This window comes from Pseudophryne corroboree, chromosome 1 (assembly GCF_028390025.1).
Source record: "Pseudophryne corroboree isolate aPseCor3 chromosome 1, aPseCor3.hap2, whole genome shotgun sequence".
NCBI classification, from domain to species: domain Eukaryota; kingdom Metazoa; phylum Chordata; class Amphibia; order Anura; family Myobatrachidae; genus Pseudophryne; species Pseudophryne corroboree.
The window spans coordinates 1,032,039,051-1,032,055,359 of NC_086444.1; the positions used below are offsets into that span (position 1 = coordinate 1,032,039,051).

Here is a 16,309-nt window from a genome sequence, read left to right on the forward strand (position 1 = left end):
GCTTCTACAGGGTGTCTAATTAAAAGTTTACCTATTCCAATCTTTCCAACTTTTCAGTACGTCTTAATGAGGCCATGGGGAAAAAAAGAAATTGTGCCAAAAAAAATAAAAAAAAATGTAGTAGTTTTCAAAAACTTAAATCTCGGCAAAGCTTCTGGTGCTTAATTGCATTTTGGTAAAACAATCACCAGTAACGCACACTCTCGTAAAATAAGAATTTACTTACCGATAATTCTATTTCTCATAGTCCGTAGTGGATGCTGGGGACTCCGTCAGGACCATGGGGAATAGCGGCTCCGCAGGAGACTGGGCACAAAGTAAAAGCTTTAGGACTAGCTGGTGTGCACTGGCTCCTCCCCCTATGACCCTCCTCCAAGCCTCAGTTAGGATACTGTGCCCGGACGAGCGTACACAATAAGGAAGGATTTTGAATCCCGGGTAAGACTCATTACCAGCCACACCAATCACACCGTACAACTTGTGATCTGAACCCAGTTAACAGCATGATAACAGAAGGAGCCTCTGAAAAGATGGCTCACAACAACAATAACCCGATTTTTGTAACAATAACTATGTACAAGTAATGCAGACAATCCGCACTTGGGATGGGCGCCCAGCATCCACTACGGACTATGAGAAATAGAATTATCGGTAAGTAAATTCTTATTTTCTCTAACGTCCTAGTGGATGCTGGGGACTCAGTCAGGACCATGGGGATTATACCAAAGCTCCCAAACGGGCGGGAGAGTGCGGATGACTCTGCAGCACCGAATGAGAGAACTCCAGGTCCTCCTCAGCCAGGGTATCAAATTTGTAGAATTTAGCAAACGTGTTTGCCCCTGACCAAGTAGCTGCTCGGCAAAGTTGTAAAGCCGAGACCCCTCGGGCAGCCGCCCAAGATGAGCCCACCTTCCTTGTGGAATGGGCTTTTACAGATTTTGGCTGTGGCAGGCCTGCCACAGAATGTGCAAGCTGAATTGTACTACAAATCCAACGAGCAATAGTCTGCTTAGAAGCAGGAGCACCCAGCTTGTTGGGTGCATACAGGATAAACAGCGAGTCAGGTTTTCTGACTCCAGCCGTCCTGGAAACATATTTTCAGGGCCCTGACTACATCCAGCAACTTGGAGTCCTCCAAGTCACTAGTAGCCGCAGGTACCACAATAGGTTGGTTCAGATGAAACACTGAAACCACCTTAGGGAGAAAAAGAGGACGAGTCCTCAATTCCGCCCTGTCTGAATGGAAGATCAGATAAGGGCTTTTACAGGATAAAGCCCGCCAATTCTGACACGCGCCTGGCCGAGGCCAGGGCCAACAACATGACCACTTTCCATGTGAGATATTTTAACTCCACAGATTCAAGTGGTTCAAACCAATGTGACTTTAGGAACCCCAAACTACATAGAGATCCCAAGGTGCCACTGGAGGCACAAAAGGAGGCTGTATATGCAGTACCCCTTTTACAAACATCTGAACTTCAGGGACTGAAGCTAGTTCCTTTTGGAAGAAAATTGACAGGGCCGAAATTTGAACCTTAATGGACCCCAATTTCAGGCCCATAGACACTCCTGTTTGCAGGAAATGTAGGAATCGACCCAGTTGAATTTTCTCCGTCGGGCCTTACTGGCCTCGCACCACACAACATATTTTCGCCAAATGCGGTGATAATGTTTTGCGTTTACATCCTTCCTGGCTTTGATCAGGATAGGGATGACTTCATCCGGAATGCCTTTTTTCCTTCAGGATCCGGCGTTCAACCGCCATGCCGTCAAACGCAGCCGCGGTAAGTCTTGGAACAGACAGGGTCCTTGTTGGAGCAGGTCCCTTCTTAGAGGTAGAGGCCACGGATCCTCCGTGAGCATCTCTTGAAGTTCCGGTTACCAAGTCCTTCTTGGCCAATCCGGAGCCACGAATATAGTGCTTACTCCTCTCCATCTTATCAATCTCAGTACCTTGGGTATGAGAGGCAGAGGAGGGAACACATACACTGACTGGTACACCCACGGTGTTACCAGAGCGTCTACAGCTATTGCCTGAGGGTCCCTTGACCTGGCGCAATACCTGTCGAGTTTTTCCCAACGGTTTATAATCATGTGGAAGACTTCTGGGTGAAGTCCCCACTCTCCCCGGGTGGAGGTCGTGCTGAGGAAGTCTGCTTCCCAGTTGTCCACTCCCGGAATGAATACTGCTGACAGTGCTATCCCATGATTTTCCGCGCAGCGAAGAATCCTTGCAGCTTCTGTCATTGCCCTTCTGCTTCTTGTGCCACCCTGTCTGTTTACGTGGGTGACTGCCGTGATGTTGTCCGACTGGATCAACACCGGCTGTCCTTGAAGCAGAGGTCTTGCTAAGCTTAGAGCATTGTAAATGTCCCTTAGTTTCAGGATATTTATGTGAAGTGATGTCTCCAGGCTTGACCATAAGTCCTGGATATTCCTTCCCTGTGTGACTGCTCCCCAGCCTCGCAGGCTGGCATCCGTGGTTACCAGGACCCAGTCCTGAATGCCGAATCTGCGGCCCTCTAGAAGATGAGCACTCTGCAACCACCACAGGAGGGACACCCTTGTCCTTGGTGACAGGGTTATCCGCTGATGCATCTGAAGATGCGACCCGGACCATTTGTCCAGCAGGTCCCACTGGAAAGTTCTTGCGTGGAATCTGCCGAATGGGATTGCTTCGTAGGAAGCCCCCATTTTACCCAGAACCCTTGTGCATTGATGCACTGAGACTTGGCTCGGTTTGAGGAGGTTCCTGACTAGCTCGGATAACTCCCTGGCTTTCTCCTCCGGGAGAAACACCTTTTTCTGGACTGTGTCCAGGATCATCCCTAGGAACAGAAGACACGTCGACGGAACCAGCTGCGATTTTGGAATATTGAGAATCCAATCGTGCTGCCGCAACCCTATCTGAGATAGTGCTACACCGACCTCCAACTGTTCCCTGGATCTTACCCTTATCAGGGAATCGTCCAAGTAAGGGATAACTAAAATTCCCTTCCTTCGAAGGAATATCATCATTTCGGCCATTACCTTGGTAAAGACCCGGGGTGCCGTGGACCATCCCTACGGCAGCGTCTGAACTGATAGTGACAGTTCTGTACCATAAACCTGAGGTACCCTTGGTGAGAAGGGTAAATTTTTACATGAAGGTAAGCATCTTTGATGTCCAGAGACACCATGTAGTCCCCTTCTTCCAGGTTCGCAATCACTTCTCTGAGTGACTCAATTTTGAATTTGAACCTCTGTATGTAAGTGTTCAAAGATTTTAGAATCGGTCTCACCGAGCCGTCTGGCTTCGGTACCACAATAGTGTGGAATAATACCCCGTTCCCTGTTGCAGGAGGGGTACCTTGATTATCACCTGCTGGGAATACAGCTTGTGAATGGCTTCCAAAACTGCCTCCCTGTCAGAGGGAGACGTCGGTAAAGTCGACTTTTGGAAACGGCGAGGGGGAGACGTCTCGAATTCCAATATGTACCCCTGAGATATTACCTGAAGGATCCAGGGGTCTACTTGCGAGTGAGCCCACTGCGCACTGAAATTCATTGAGAACGGGCCCCCACCGTGCCTGATCTTGTAAAGCCCTAGCGTCATACTGAGGGCTTGGCAGAGGCTGGAAAGGGTTTCTGTTCCTGGGAACTGGCTGATCTCTGCAGCCTTTTTCCTCTCCCTCTGTCACGAGCAGAAAAGAGGAACCTTTTGTCCGCTTGCCAACAAAGGACTGCGCCTGATAATACGGCGTCTTATTTTGAGAGGCGACCTGGGGTACAAACGTGGATTTCCCAGCTGTTGCCGTGGCCACCAGGTCTAAAAGACCGACCCCAAATGTCCCCTTTCAAAGGCAATACTTCAAAATGACGTTTGGAATCCGCATCACCTGACCATTTTACTGGTAGAATTGGACAACACACTTATACTTGATGCCAGTCGGCAATTATTCCGCTGTGCATCATGCATATATAGAAATGCATCTTTTAAATGCTCTATAGGCAATAATATACTATCCTTATCTAGGATATCAATATTTCCAGTCAGGGAATCCGACCATGCCAACCCAGCACTGCACCTCCAGGCTGAGGCGATAGCTGGTCGCAGTATAACACCAGTATGTGTGTAAATACCTTTTTTTGGATACCCTCCTGCTTTCTATCAGCAGGATCCTTAAGGGCGGCCATCTCATGAGAGGGTAGAGCCCTTGTTCTTACAAGCGTGTGAGCGCCTTATCCCCCCTAGGGGGTGTTTCCCAATGCATCCTAACCTCTGGCGGGAAAGGGTATGCAGCCAATACTTTTTAAGAAATTATTAATTGTTATCAGGGGGAAACCCACGCATCATCACACATTTTATTTCTCAGATTCAGGAAAACTACAGGTAGTTTTTCCCTCACCGAACATAATGCCCCTTTTTTGGTGGTACTCGTATTATCAGAAATGTATAAAACATTTTCCATTGTCTCAATCATGTAACGTGTGGCCCTACTGGAAATCACGGTTGTCTCTTCACCGTCGACACAGGAGTCAGTATCCGTGTCGGCGTCTGTATCTGCCATCTGCCTGACTGCCTATGAGACGTCTGGACAGGCACAAGCTGAGTAGCCGGCTGTCTCATGTCAACCACTGTTTTTTTATATAGAGCTGACACGGTCACGTAATTTTCAACAGTACATCCACTCATGTGTCGACCCCCTAGGGGGTGATATCACTGTTACAGACACTCTGCTCCGCCTCCACATCATTTTCCTCCTCATACATGTCGACACACACGTACCGACACCCAGCACACACACAGGGAATGCTCTGATAGAGGACAGGACCCACTTAGCCCCTTGGGGAGACAGAGGGAGAGTTTGCCAGCACACACCAGAGCGCTATATATGTATAGGGACAACCTTACAATAAGTGTCTATCCCTTATAGCTGCTTATATCTGTTATTTTGCCAAATAAGTGCCCCCCTCTCTTTTTTACCCTGTTTCTGTAGTTGCAGGATGTAGGGGAGATTCTGGGAGCCTTCCTACCAGCGGAGCTGTGTGGGAAAAATGGCGCTGTGTGCTGAGGAGATAGGCCCCGCCCCCTTCACGGCGGGCTCTTCTCCCGCTTTTTTCTGGAAAACTGGCAGGGGTTAAATACATCCATATAGCCCAGGAGCTATATGTGATGTATTTTTTGCCAACTAAGGTAAATTCATTGCTTCCCAGGACGCCCCCCCCCCAGCGTCCTGCACCCTCAGTGACCGGAGTGTGAAGTGTGCTGAGAGCAATGGCGCACAGCTGCAGTGCTGTGCGCTACCTTATGAAGACAGGAAAGTCTTCTGCCGCCGATTTATGGACCTCTTCTTGCTTCAGCATCTGTAAGGGGGCCGGCGGCGCGGCTCCGGGACCCATCCATGGCTGGGCCTGTGATCGTCCCTCTGGAGCTAATGTCCAGTAGCCTAAGAAACCCAATCCACACTGCACGCAGGTGAGTTCGTTTCTCTCCCCTTAGTCCCTCGATGCAGTGAGCCTGTTGCCAGCAGGTCTCACTGAAAATAAAAAACCTATTTAAACTTTTACTCTAAGCAGCTCAGGAGAGCCACCTAGATTGCACCCTTCTCGTTCGGGCACAAAATCTTAACTGAGGCTTGGAGGAGGGTCATAGGGGGAGGAGCCAGTGCACACCAGCTAGTCCTAAAGCTTTTACTTTGTGCCCAGTCTCCTGCGGAGCCGCTATTCCCCATGGTCCTGACGGAGTCCCCAGCATCCACTAGGACGTTAGAGAAATTTAAGGTAATTTTGAATTCAAGACAAAAAGAGCATGAAAATGGTTGTGAGGCTGTTTACTGTAAACTAGGTGCTTCATCGCACCCTACGGGCACTCTTCACACAGTCGCAAGGGGCTACGCCCCCTTAACCTTTGCATGCCTATCTGGGGTTCAATATTTGTATTATATGGAGTATTACCTGCATTCCTTTGTTAGTGGTTAAATATTGCACAATGAAAGGGCGTGCGATGGTGAAGGAGGCACAGCCCCTTGCGACGGCATGAACAGCACCTGCAGGGCACGATGTACAGAATGTAGCGGGTACGGGGGGGGGGGGGGGGGGGACTGCGGATGGAGGAGGGTGTCTGTAGATGCTGCGGGTGGGGGCGGATGGGGAAGGGTCGGGAGGTGCTGCGGGTGGGGGAGGGGCAGAGGAGTGGGGGCTGCAGATGGGGGAGGGGTCCAGAGGCACTGCAGGTGGGGAAGGAGCAGGGGTGCCACGGGTGGGGGAGGGGCAGGTGCGGGGATGTTGCAGATGGGTGAAGGGTTCCAGAGGTACTGTGGGATAGGAAGGGGCGGGGGTGCTGGGGTGGGGTAGGGGGTCGGAGGCGCCGCGGGTGGGGGAGGGGCAGGTGCGGCAGATGGGGAAGGGGATCCGGAGGCGCTGCAGGTGGTGGAGGGGCAGGTGCTGGGTGCCGTGGGTGGGGGAGGGATGGGTGAGGGGGGGACCGTGGATGGAGGAGGAGGAGGGTGTCTGCAGATGCTGCGGGTGGAGAGGGGGTGCAGGGGTTGGGGGTTTGGAGGTGCTGTGGGTTGTGGAGGGGCAGGGGAGTGGGAGCCGCGGGTGGTGTAGGGGGTCTGGAGGCACAGTGTGTGTGGGAGGGGTGGAGTGCCGTATGTGGTGGAGGGGAAGGTATGGAGGTGTGGTGCATTGGGGAGGGGTCTGGAGGCGCTGCGGGTATTGTACCTGCCAAAAAGGTAGTTGGAGGGTATGCAGTAACGGGGCCACGACAGGGGCGACGGGTAATAGTTTGAAATGTTATAGTCGTACTTCGCATGCTGACATCAATGAGAAGTAACTATTTTCACATCGGAAACATTCATTTGTTGCACAGTGTAATTAAAACAAAAACCAGAATTACCAGAAACACAGCAGAAAGTGTACATTTCTTAGATTACAGTTCAAATTCGGAATATACTGTAAATGGCATCAGAAATACAACACAAGTCAATTACACAACAAAAATACCGTAAATTATTACGGTGTTCCCAATCATAACACAATAAAAAGACAAAAAACAAGACGCATACCTCAGGCCGGTTCTGTGCAAAAATGCCTATAAACTGTTCAGGACTTGGTTTACAGCCCCTGTGCAGCAAGGCTGACCCCACATACTCTGCCTTGTCCGAAACCTTAACAGAAAAGGAGGCAAACACATAAGGAAAAACAAAAATCACACCATTTTTTTTTTAATGATATGTAGAACATTATTATTTATTTTAATTAAGGAACCTACCCCCACATCCCGAAATTAATATTCACTGTGTCAAATATCCAGGTGGTTGCCAATCAACCATCATGCTTTTAAAGCAGCAATCTGACAAAGTATTTGAACCAGTGGTTTAAAAAATGAACAATAAATAAAATTCCACAGCCCACTGTTTTACAGAGCACTACAGCTACAAGTATCTTTTACAGGTAATGGATTCCCACAGGTAAGGGTGTGTGCCGTACTCACTCGTCAGATAGTAAACCTCGCATCTGGGTATCTTTATGGAGTGTAATCATTCGACCCCTCCTCCATGCACAAATGATGATGGTATGAAAGTTTTAAAAATGAAAACTATTTAATGAAACCATAAAATAAAAGTATGTTGCCCGCACTCTTCAACGCATTTCGACCAGATGAGGTTCTTTACCAAGGAACACATCACGGGTTTCCTCGAGGCTTTATTTGTGAAGGAGATCATGCTGGTCATGCTGTTTTCGGCCGACGGCTGAGCCAGTTTACAAATACCTTTCCTCAGAGTGTGAATTCATGAGCTGTGTTTGCCCTATTGTATGCACTGTGTATACACACTGCTCAAAAAAAATAAAGGGACCACTAAAATAACACATCCTAGATCTGAATGAATTAAATATTCTTATTAAATACTTTGTTCTTTACATAGTTGAATGTGCCGACAACAAAATCACACAAAAATTATCAATGGAAATCAAATTTATTAACCCATGGAGGTCTGGATTTGGAGTCACACTCAAAATTAAAGTGGAAAAACACTACAGGCTGATCCAACTTTGATGTAATGTCCTTAAAACAAGTCAAAATGAGGCTCAGTAGTGCGTGTGGCCTACACGTGCCTGCATGACCTCACCACAATGCCTGGGCATGCTCCTGATGAGGTGGCGGATGGTCTCCCGAGGGATCTTCTCCCAGACCTGGACTAAAGCATCTGCCAACTCCTGGACAGTCTGTGTGCAACGTGGCGTTGGTGGATGGAGCGAGAAATGTCCCAGATGTGCTCAATTGAATTCAGGTCTAGGGAACGTGCGGGCCAGTCCATAGCATCAATGCCTTCGTCTTGCAGGAACTGCTGACACACTCCAGCCACATGAGGTCTAGCACTGTCTTGCATTAGGAGAAACCCAGGGCCAACCGCACCAGCATATGGTCTCACAAGGGGTCTGAGGATCTCATCTCGGTACCTAATGGCAGTCAGGCTACCTCTGGCGAGCACATGGAGGGCTGTGCGGCCCCCCAAAGAAATGCCACCCCACACCATTACTGACCCACTGCCAAACCGGTCATGCTGGAGGATGTTGCAGGCAGCAGAACGTTCTCCTTAGCGTCTCCAGACTGTCACGTCTGTCACATGTGCTCAGTGAGAACCTGCTTTCATCTGAAGAGCACAGGGCGCCAGTGGCGAATTTGCCAATCTTGGTGTTCTCTGGCAAATGCCAAACGTCTTGCACGGTGTTGGGCTGTAAGCACAACCCCCACCTGTGGACGTCGGGCCCTCATACCACCCTCATGGAATCTGTTTCTGATCGTTTGAGTAGACACATGCACATTTGTGGCTTGCTGGAGGTCATTTTGCAGGGCTCTGGCAGTGCTCCTCCTGTTCCTCCATGCACAAAGGCGGAGGTAGCGCTCCTGCTGCTGGGTTGTTGCCCTCCCACGGCCTCCTCCACGTCTCCTGATGTACTGGCCTGTCTCCTGGTAGCGCCTCCATGCTCTGGACTCTACGCTGACAGACACAGCAAACCTTCTTGCCACAGCTCGCATTGATGTGCCATCCTGGATGAGCTGCACTACCTGAGCCACTTGTGTGGGTTGTAGGGAGGTCATACATGCACGTGGAGGCCACACACAATACTGAGCCTCATTTTGACTTGTTTTAAGGACATTACATCAAAGTTGGATCAGCCTGTAGTGTGTTTTTCCACTTTAATTTTGAGTGTGACTCAAAATCCAGACCTCCATGGGTTAATAAATTTGATTTCCATTGATAATTTTTGTGTGATTTTGTTGTCAGCGCATTCAACTATGTAAAGAACAAAGTATTTAATAAGAATATTTCATTCATTCAGATCTAGGATGTGTTATTTTAGTGTTCCCTTTATTTTTTTGAGCAGTGTATTTATACAGTCATTTTATGGTTTCATGAAAATAAGATTTTACTTACCGGTAAATCTATTTCTCGTAGTCCGTAGTGGATGCTGGGGACTCCGTAAGGACCATGGGGAATAGACGGGCTCCGCAGGAGACAGGGCACTTTAAGAAAGAATTTTGATACTGGTGTGCTCTGGCTCCTCCCTCTATGTCCCTCCTCCAGACCTCAGTTAGAGAAACTGTGCCTGGAAGAGCTGACAGTACAAGGAAAGGATTTTGGAATCCAGGGCAAGACTCATACCAGTCACACCAATCACATCATATAACTCGTGATAAACGTACCCAGTTAACAATATGAACAACGGAGCATCAGATCACCCCTGATGCAACCAACATAACCCTTATTTAAGCAATAACTATATACAAGTATTGCAGAAGAAGTCCGCACTTGGGACGGGCGCCCAGCATCCACTACGGACTACGAGAAATAGATTTACCGGTAAGTAAAATCCTATTTTCTCTAACGTCCTAGTGGATGCTGGGGACTCCGTAAGGACCATGGGGATTATACCAAAGCTCCCAAACGGGCGGGAGAGTGCGGATGACTCTGCAGCACCGAATGAGCAAACACAAGGTCCTCCTCAGCCAGGGTATCAAACTTGTAGAACTTTGCAAAGGTGTTTGAACCTGACCAAGTAGCCGCTCGGCAAAGCTGTAAAACTGATTTAGGCAGCGGCAACCCATCCGCAGAATGAGCCTGCTGAATCGTGTTACAGATCCAGCGAGCAATAGTTTGCTTTGAAGCAGAAGCCCCAAGCTTGTTGGAAGCATACAGGATAAACAAAGATTCTGTTTTCCTGACCTTAGCCGTTCTGGCTACATAAACCTTCAAAGCCCTGACCACATCTAGTAACTCGTAATCCTCCAAGTCACGAGTAGCCACAGGCACCACAATAGGTTGGTTCATATGAAAGGATGACGACACCACTTTTGGCAGAAATTGTGGACGAGTCCGCAATTCTGCCCTGTCCATATGGAAAACCAGATAGGGGCTTTTATGTGACAAAGCCGCTAATTCTGACACACGCCTAGCTGAAGCCAAGGCTAATAGCATGACCACCTTCCACGTGAGAAATTTTAACGCCACGGTTTTGAGTGGCTCAAACCAGTGTGACTTCAGGAAACTCAACACCACGTTAAGATCCCAAGGTGCCACTGGAGGCACAAAAGGGGGCTGAATATGCAGCACTCCCTTTACAAACGTCTGGACTTCAGGAAGAGAAGCCAGTTCTTTTTGAAAGAAAATGGATAGAGCCGAAATCTGGACCTTAATGGAATACAATTTCAGGCCCAAAGTCACTCCCGACTGTAGGAAGTGAAGGAAACGGCCCAGCTGGAATTCCTCCGTAGGGGCATTCCTGGCCTCACACCAAGCAACATATTTTCGCCATATACGGTGATAATGTTTAGCCGTCACATCCTTCCTAGCCTTTATCAGCGTAGGAATAACCTCATCCGGAATGCCTTTTTCTGCTAGGATCCGGCGTTCAACCGCCATGCCGTCAAACGCAGCCGCGGTAAGTCTTGGAACAGACAGGGCCCCTGTAGCAACAAGTCCTGTCTTAGAGGCAGAGGCCATGGGTCCTCTGTGAGCATTTCTTGCAGATCCGGATACCAAGTCCTTCTTGGCCAATCCGGAACAATGAGTATTGTTCTCACTCTTTTTTCTTATGATTCTCAGCACCTTTGGTATGAGAGGAAGAGGAGGAAATACATAAATCGACTGGAACACCCACGGTGTCACTAGTGCGTCTACAGCTATCGCGTGAGGGTCTCTTGACCTGGCGCAATATCTCTGTAGCTTTTTGTTGAGGCGGGATGCCATCATGTCCACCTGTGGCAGTTCCCACCGCCTTGCAATCTGCGTGAAGACTTCTTGATGAAGTCCCCCCTCTCCCGGGTGGAGGTCGTGCCTGCTGAGGAAGTCTGCTTCCCAGTTGTCCACTCCCGGAATGAACACTGCTGATAGTGCGCTTACGTGATTCTCCGCCCAGCGAAGAATTCTGGTGGCTTCTACCATCGCCACCCTGCTCCTTGTGCCGCCTTGGCGGTTTACATGAGCCACTGCGCTGATATTGTCTGACTGAATCAGAACCGGTTGGTCGCGAAGCAGGGACTCCGCTTGACGTAGGGCGTTGTATATGGCCCTTAGTTCCAGGATGTTGATGTGAAGGCAAGTCTCCTGACTTGACCACAGCCCTTGGAAATTTCTTCCCTATGTGACTGCCCCCCACCCTCGGAGGCTTGCATCCGTGGTCACCAGGATCCAGTCCTGAATGCCGAATCTGCGACCTTCGAGAAGGTGAGCACTCTGCAGCCACCACAGGAGAGACACCCTGGCCCTGGGGGATAGGGTGATTAACGGATGCATCTGAAGATGTGATCCGGACCACTTGTCCAGTAAGTCCCATTGGAAGGTCCTCGCATGGAACCTGCCGAAGGGAATGGCCTCGTATGATGCCACCATCCTTCCCAGGACTCGAGTGCAGTGATGCACCGACACCTGTTTTGGTTTTAATAGATTCCTGACCAGTGTCACGAGCTCCCTCTATCGGGAGATAAACCCTTTTCTGGTCTGTGTCTAGGATCATGCCTAGGAGAGGCAGATGAGCTGTAGGAACCAACTGCGACTTTGGAATATATAGAATCCAGCCGTGTTGCAGTTACACTTCCAGAGAAAGTGATACGCTGTTCAGCCACTGCTCTCTTGATCTCGCTTTTATGCGGAGATCGTCCAAGTACGTGATAATAGTGACACCTTGCTTCCGCAGGAGCACCATCATTTCCGCCATTACCTTGGTGAACATTCTCGGGGCCGTGGAGAGACCAAACGGCAACGTCCGAAATTGGTAATGACAATCCCATACCGCAATTCTGAGGTACGCCTGATGAGGTGGATAAATGGGGACATGAAGGTATGCATCCTTTATGTCCCGAGTCACCATAAAATCTCCCCCTTTCAGGCTTGCAATGACCGCTTTTAGCGATTCCATCTTGAACTTTAACCTTTCCAGGTATATGTTCAGGGATTTTAAATTCAATATGGGTCTAACCGAACCGTCCGGTTTCGGGACTACCACATGGTCGAATAATAACCCCCTCCTTGTTTAAGGAGGGGAACCTTGACCACCACCTGTTGAAGATACAATTTGTGAATTGCAGTTACCACTGTTTCCCTCTCGTGGGGGGAAGCCAGCAGGGCCGTCGGTAAGGGGGCATCTTCTCAAAGTCCAGCTTGTATCCCTGAGACACTATCTATTGCCCAGGGATCTAACAGGGAGTGAACCCACTTGTGGCTGAACTTACGAAGGCGTGCCCCCACCGGGCCTAGCTCCGCCTGTGGAGCCCCAGCGACATGCGGTGGATTTTTGTAGAGGCCGGGGAGGACTTTTGTTCCTGGGAACTAGCTGTGTTGTGCAGCTTCTTTCCTCTGCCCCAGCTTCTGGCAAGAAAGGACGCACCTCGGACTTTCTTGTTTCTTTGTTCGAAAGGCTGCATTTGATAATGTCATGCTTTCCTAGGCTGTGCAGGAATATAAGGCAAAATATCAGAATTACCAGCTATAGCTGTGGAGACCAGGTCCGAGAACCCTTCTCCACACAATCCTCAGCCTTCCATATGCCTCTTAAGTCGGCATCATCTGTCCATTGCATATTCTACAGGACACGTCAAGCAGAAATCGACATAGCTTTGACTCTAGGACCCAGTATACTCATGCCTCTTTGCGCATGTTTAAATATAATATAATATAATATAATATAATATCCAAGCCTCAGTTAGGATACTGTGTCCGGACGAGCGTACACAATAAGGAAGGATTTTGAATCCCGGGTAAGACTCATACCAGCCACACCAATCACACCGTACAACCTGTGATCTGAACCCAGTTAACAGCATGATAACAGAGGAGCCTCTGAAAAGATGGCTCACAACAATAATAACCCGATTTTTGTAACAATAACTATGTACAAGTATTGCAGACAATCCGCACTTGGGATGGGCGCCCAGCATCCACTACGGACTACGAGAAATAGAATTATCGGTAAGTAAATTCTTATTTTCTCTGACGTCCTAGTGGATGCTGGGAACTCCGTAAGGACCATGGGGATTATACCAAAGCTCCCAAACGGGCGGGAGAGTGCGGATGACTCTGCAGCACCGAATGAGAGAACTCCAGGTCCTCCTCAGCCAGGGTATCAAATTTGTAGACTTTAGCAAACTTGTTTGCCCCTGACCAAGTAGCCGCTCGGCAAAGTTGCAAAGCCGAGACCCCTCGGGCAGCCGCCCAAGATGAGCCCACCTTCCTTGTGGAATGGGCTTTTACAGATTTTGGCTGTGGCAGGCCTGCCACAGAATGTGCAAGCTGAATTGTACTACAAATCCAACGAGCAATAGTCTGCTTAGAAGCAGGAGCACCCAGCTTGTTGGGTGCATACAGGATAAACAGCGAGTCAGATTTTCTGACTCCAGCCGTCCTGGAAACATATTTTCAGGGCCCTGACTACGTCCAGCAACTTGGAGTCCTCCAAGTCCCTAGTAGCCGCAGGTACCACAATAGGCTGGTTCAAGTGAAACGCTGAAACCACCTTAGGGAGAAATTGAGGACGAGTCCTCAATTCTGCCCTGTCCGTATGAAAAATTAGGTAAGGGCTTTTATAGGATAAAGCCGCCAATTCTGAGACACGCCTGGCTGAAGCCAGGGCCAACAGCATTACCACTTTCCATGTGAGATATTTTAAGTCCACAGTGGTGAGTGGTTCAAACCAATGTGATTTTAGGAACCCCAAAACTACATTGAGATCCCAAGGTGCCACTGGAGGCACAAAAGGAGGCTGTATATGCAGTACCCCCTTGACAAACGTCTGAACTTCAGGAACTGAAGCCAGTTCTTTCTGGAAGAAAATCGACAGGGCCGAAATTTGAACCTTAATGGACCCTAATTTTAGGCCCATAGACAGTCCTGTTTGCAGGAAATGCAGGAAACGACCCAGTTGAAATTCCTCTGTAGGGGCCTTCCTGGCCTCGCACCACGCAACATATTTACGCAAAATACGGTGATAATGCTGTACGGTTACATCCTTCCTGGCTTTGATCAGGGTAGGGATGACTTCATCCGGAATGCCTTTTTCCTTCAGGATCCGGCGTTCAACCACCATGCCGTCAAACGCAGCCGCGGTAAGTCTTGGAACAGACAGGGTCCCTGCTGGAGCAGGTCCCTTCTTAGAGGTAGAGGCCACGGGTCCTCTGTGAGCATCTCTTGAAGTTCCGGGTACCAAGTCCTTCTTGGCCAATCCGGAGCCACGAGTATAGTCCTTACTCCTCTCCTTCTTATGATTCTCAGTACCTTGGGTATGAGAGGCAGAGGAGGGAACACGTACACTGACTGGTACACCCACGGTGTTACCAGAGCGTCCACAGCTATTGCCTGAGGGTCCCTTGACCTGGCGCAATACCTGTCTAGTTTTTTGTTGAGGCGGGACGCCATCATGTCCACCTTTGGTTTTTCCCAACGGTTCACAATCATGTGGAAGACTTCTGGGTGAAGTCCCCACTCTCCCGGGTGGAGGTCGTGTCTGCTGAGGAAGTCTGCTTCCCAGTGGTCCACTCTCGGAATAAACACTGCTGACAGTGCTATCACATGATTTTCCGCCCAGCGAAGAATCCTTGCAACTTCTGCCATTGCCCTCCTGCTTCTTGTGCCGCCCTGTCTGTTTACGTGGGTGACTGCCATGATGTTGTCTGACTGGATCAGCACCGGCTGACCTTGAAGCAGAGGTCTTGCTAGGCTTAGAGAATTGTAGATGGCCCTTAGCTCCAGGATATTTATGTGAAGTGATGTCTCCAGGCTTGACCACAAGCCCTGGAAATTTCTTCCCTGTGTGACTGCTCCCCAGCCTCTCAGGCTGGCATCCGCGGTCACCAGGACCCAGTCCTGAATGCCGAATCTGCGGCCCTCTAGAAGATGAGCACTCTGCAACCACCACAGGAGAGACACCCTTGTCCTTGGTGACAAGATTATCCGCTGATGCATCTGAAGATGCAACCCGGACCATTTGTCTAGCAGATCCCACTGGAAGGTTCTTGCGTGGAATCTGCCGAATGGGATTGCTTCGTAAGAAGCCACCATCTTTCCCAGGACCCTTGTGCATTGATGCACTGAGACTTGGCCTGGTTTTAGGAGATTTCTGACTAGTTCGGATAACTCCCTGGCTTTCTCCTCCAGGAGAAACACCTTTTTCTGGACTGTGTCCAGGATCATCCCTAGGAATAGAAGTCGTGTCGTCGGGATCAGCTGCGATTTTGGAATATTGAGAATCCAACCGTGCTGGCGCAGCACTATCTGAGATAGTGCTACTCCGACTTCCAACTGTTCCCTGGATCTTGCCCTTATCAGGAGATCGTCCAAGTAAGGGATAACTAAAACTCCCTTCCTTCGAAGGAGTATCATCATTTCGGCCATTACCTTGGTAAAGACCCGGGGTGCCGTGGACAATCCAAACGGCCAAACATAATACCCTTTTTAGTGGTACTTGTATTATCAGAGATATGCAATACATTTTTCATTGCTTCAATCATGTAACGTGTGGCCCTAGTGGAAGTCACGTTTGTCTCCTCATCATCGACACTGGAGTCAGTATCCGTGTCTGTGTCTGCCATTTGAGGTAACAGGCGTTTTAAAGCCCCTGATGGCGTTTGAGACCCCTGGACAGGCACAAGCTGAGTAGCCGGCTGTCTCATGTCGTCAACTGTCTGTCGTAAAGAGCTGACACTGTCACGCAATTCCTTCCATAAGCTCATCCACTCAGGTGTCGACTCCCTAGGGGGTGACAACTCTATAATAGGCAATTGCTCCGCCTCCATCTCATTTTCCTCCTCAAACATGTCGACACAATCGTA

General features: G+C 49.3%; 1 protein-coding gene across 4 annotated transcripts in view; it reads right to left on the minus strand.

Annotated features, from left to right (window-relative positions):
* Positions 1-16,309, minus strand: part of ACSL1 (acyl-CoA synthetase long chain family member 1) — a 188,816-nt gene that overhangs the window by 84,056 nt on the left and 88,451 nt on the right. For all 4 annotated transcript variants that reach the window (XM_063920730.1, XM_063920732.1, XM_063920729.1 and 1 more), the window contains exon 5: positions 7,050-7,151. In XM_063920730.1, coding sequence (XP_063776800.1) covers positions 7,050-7,151 — 102 coding nt within the window. The remainder of the gene's footprint in view (positions 1-7,049; positions 7,152-16,309) is intronic.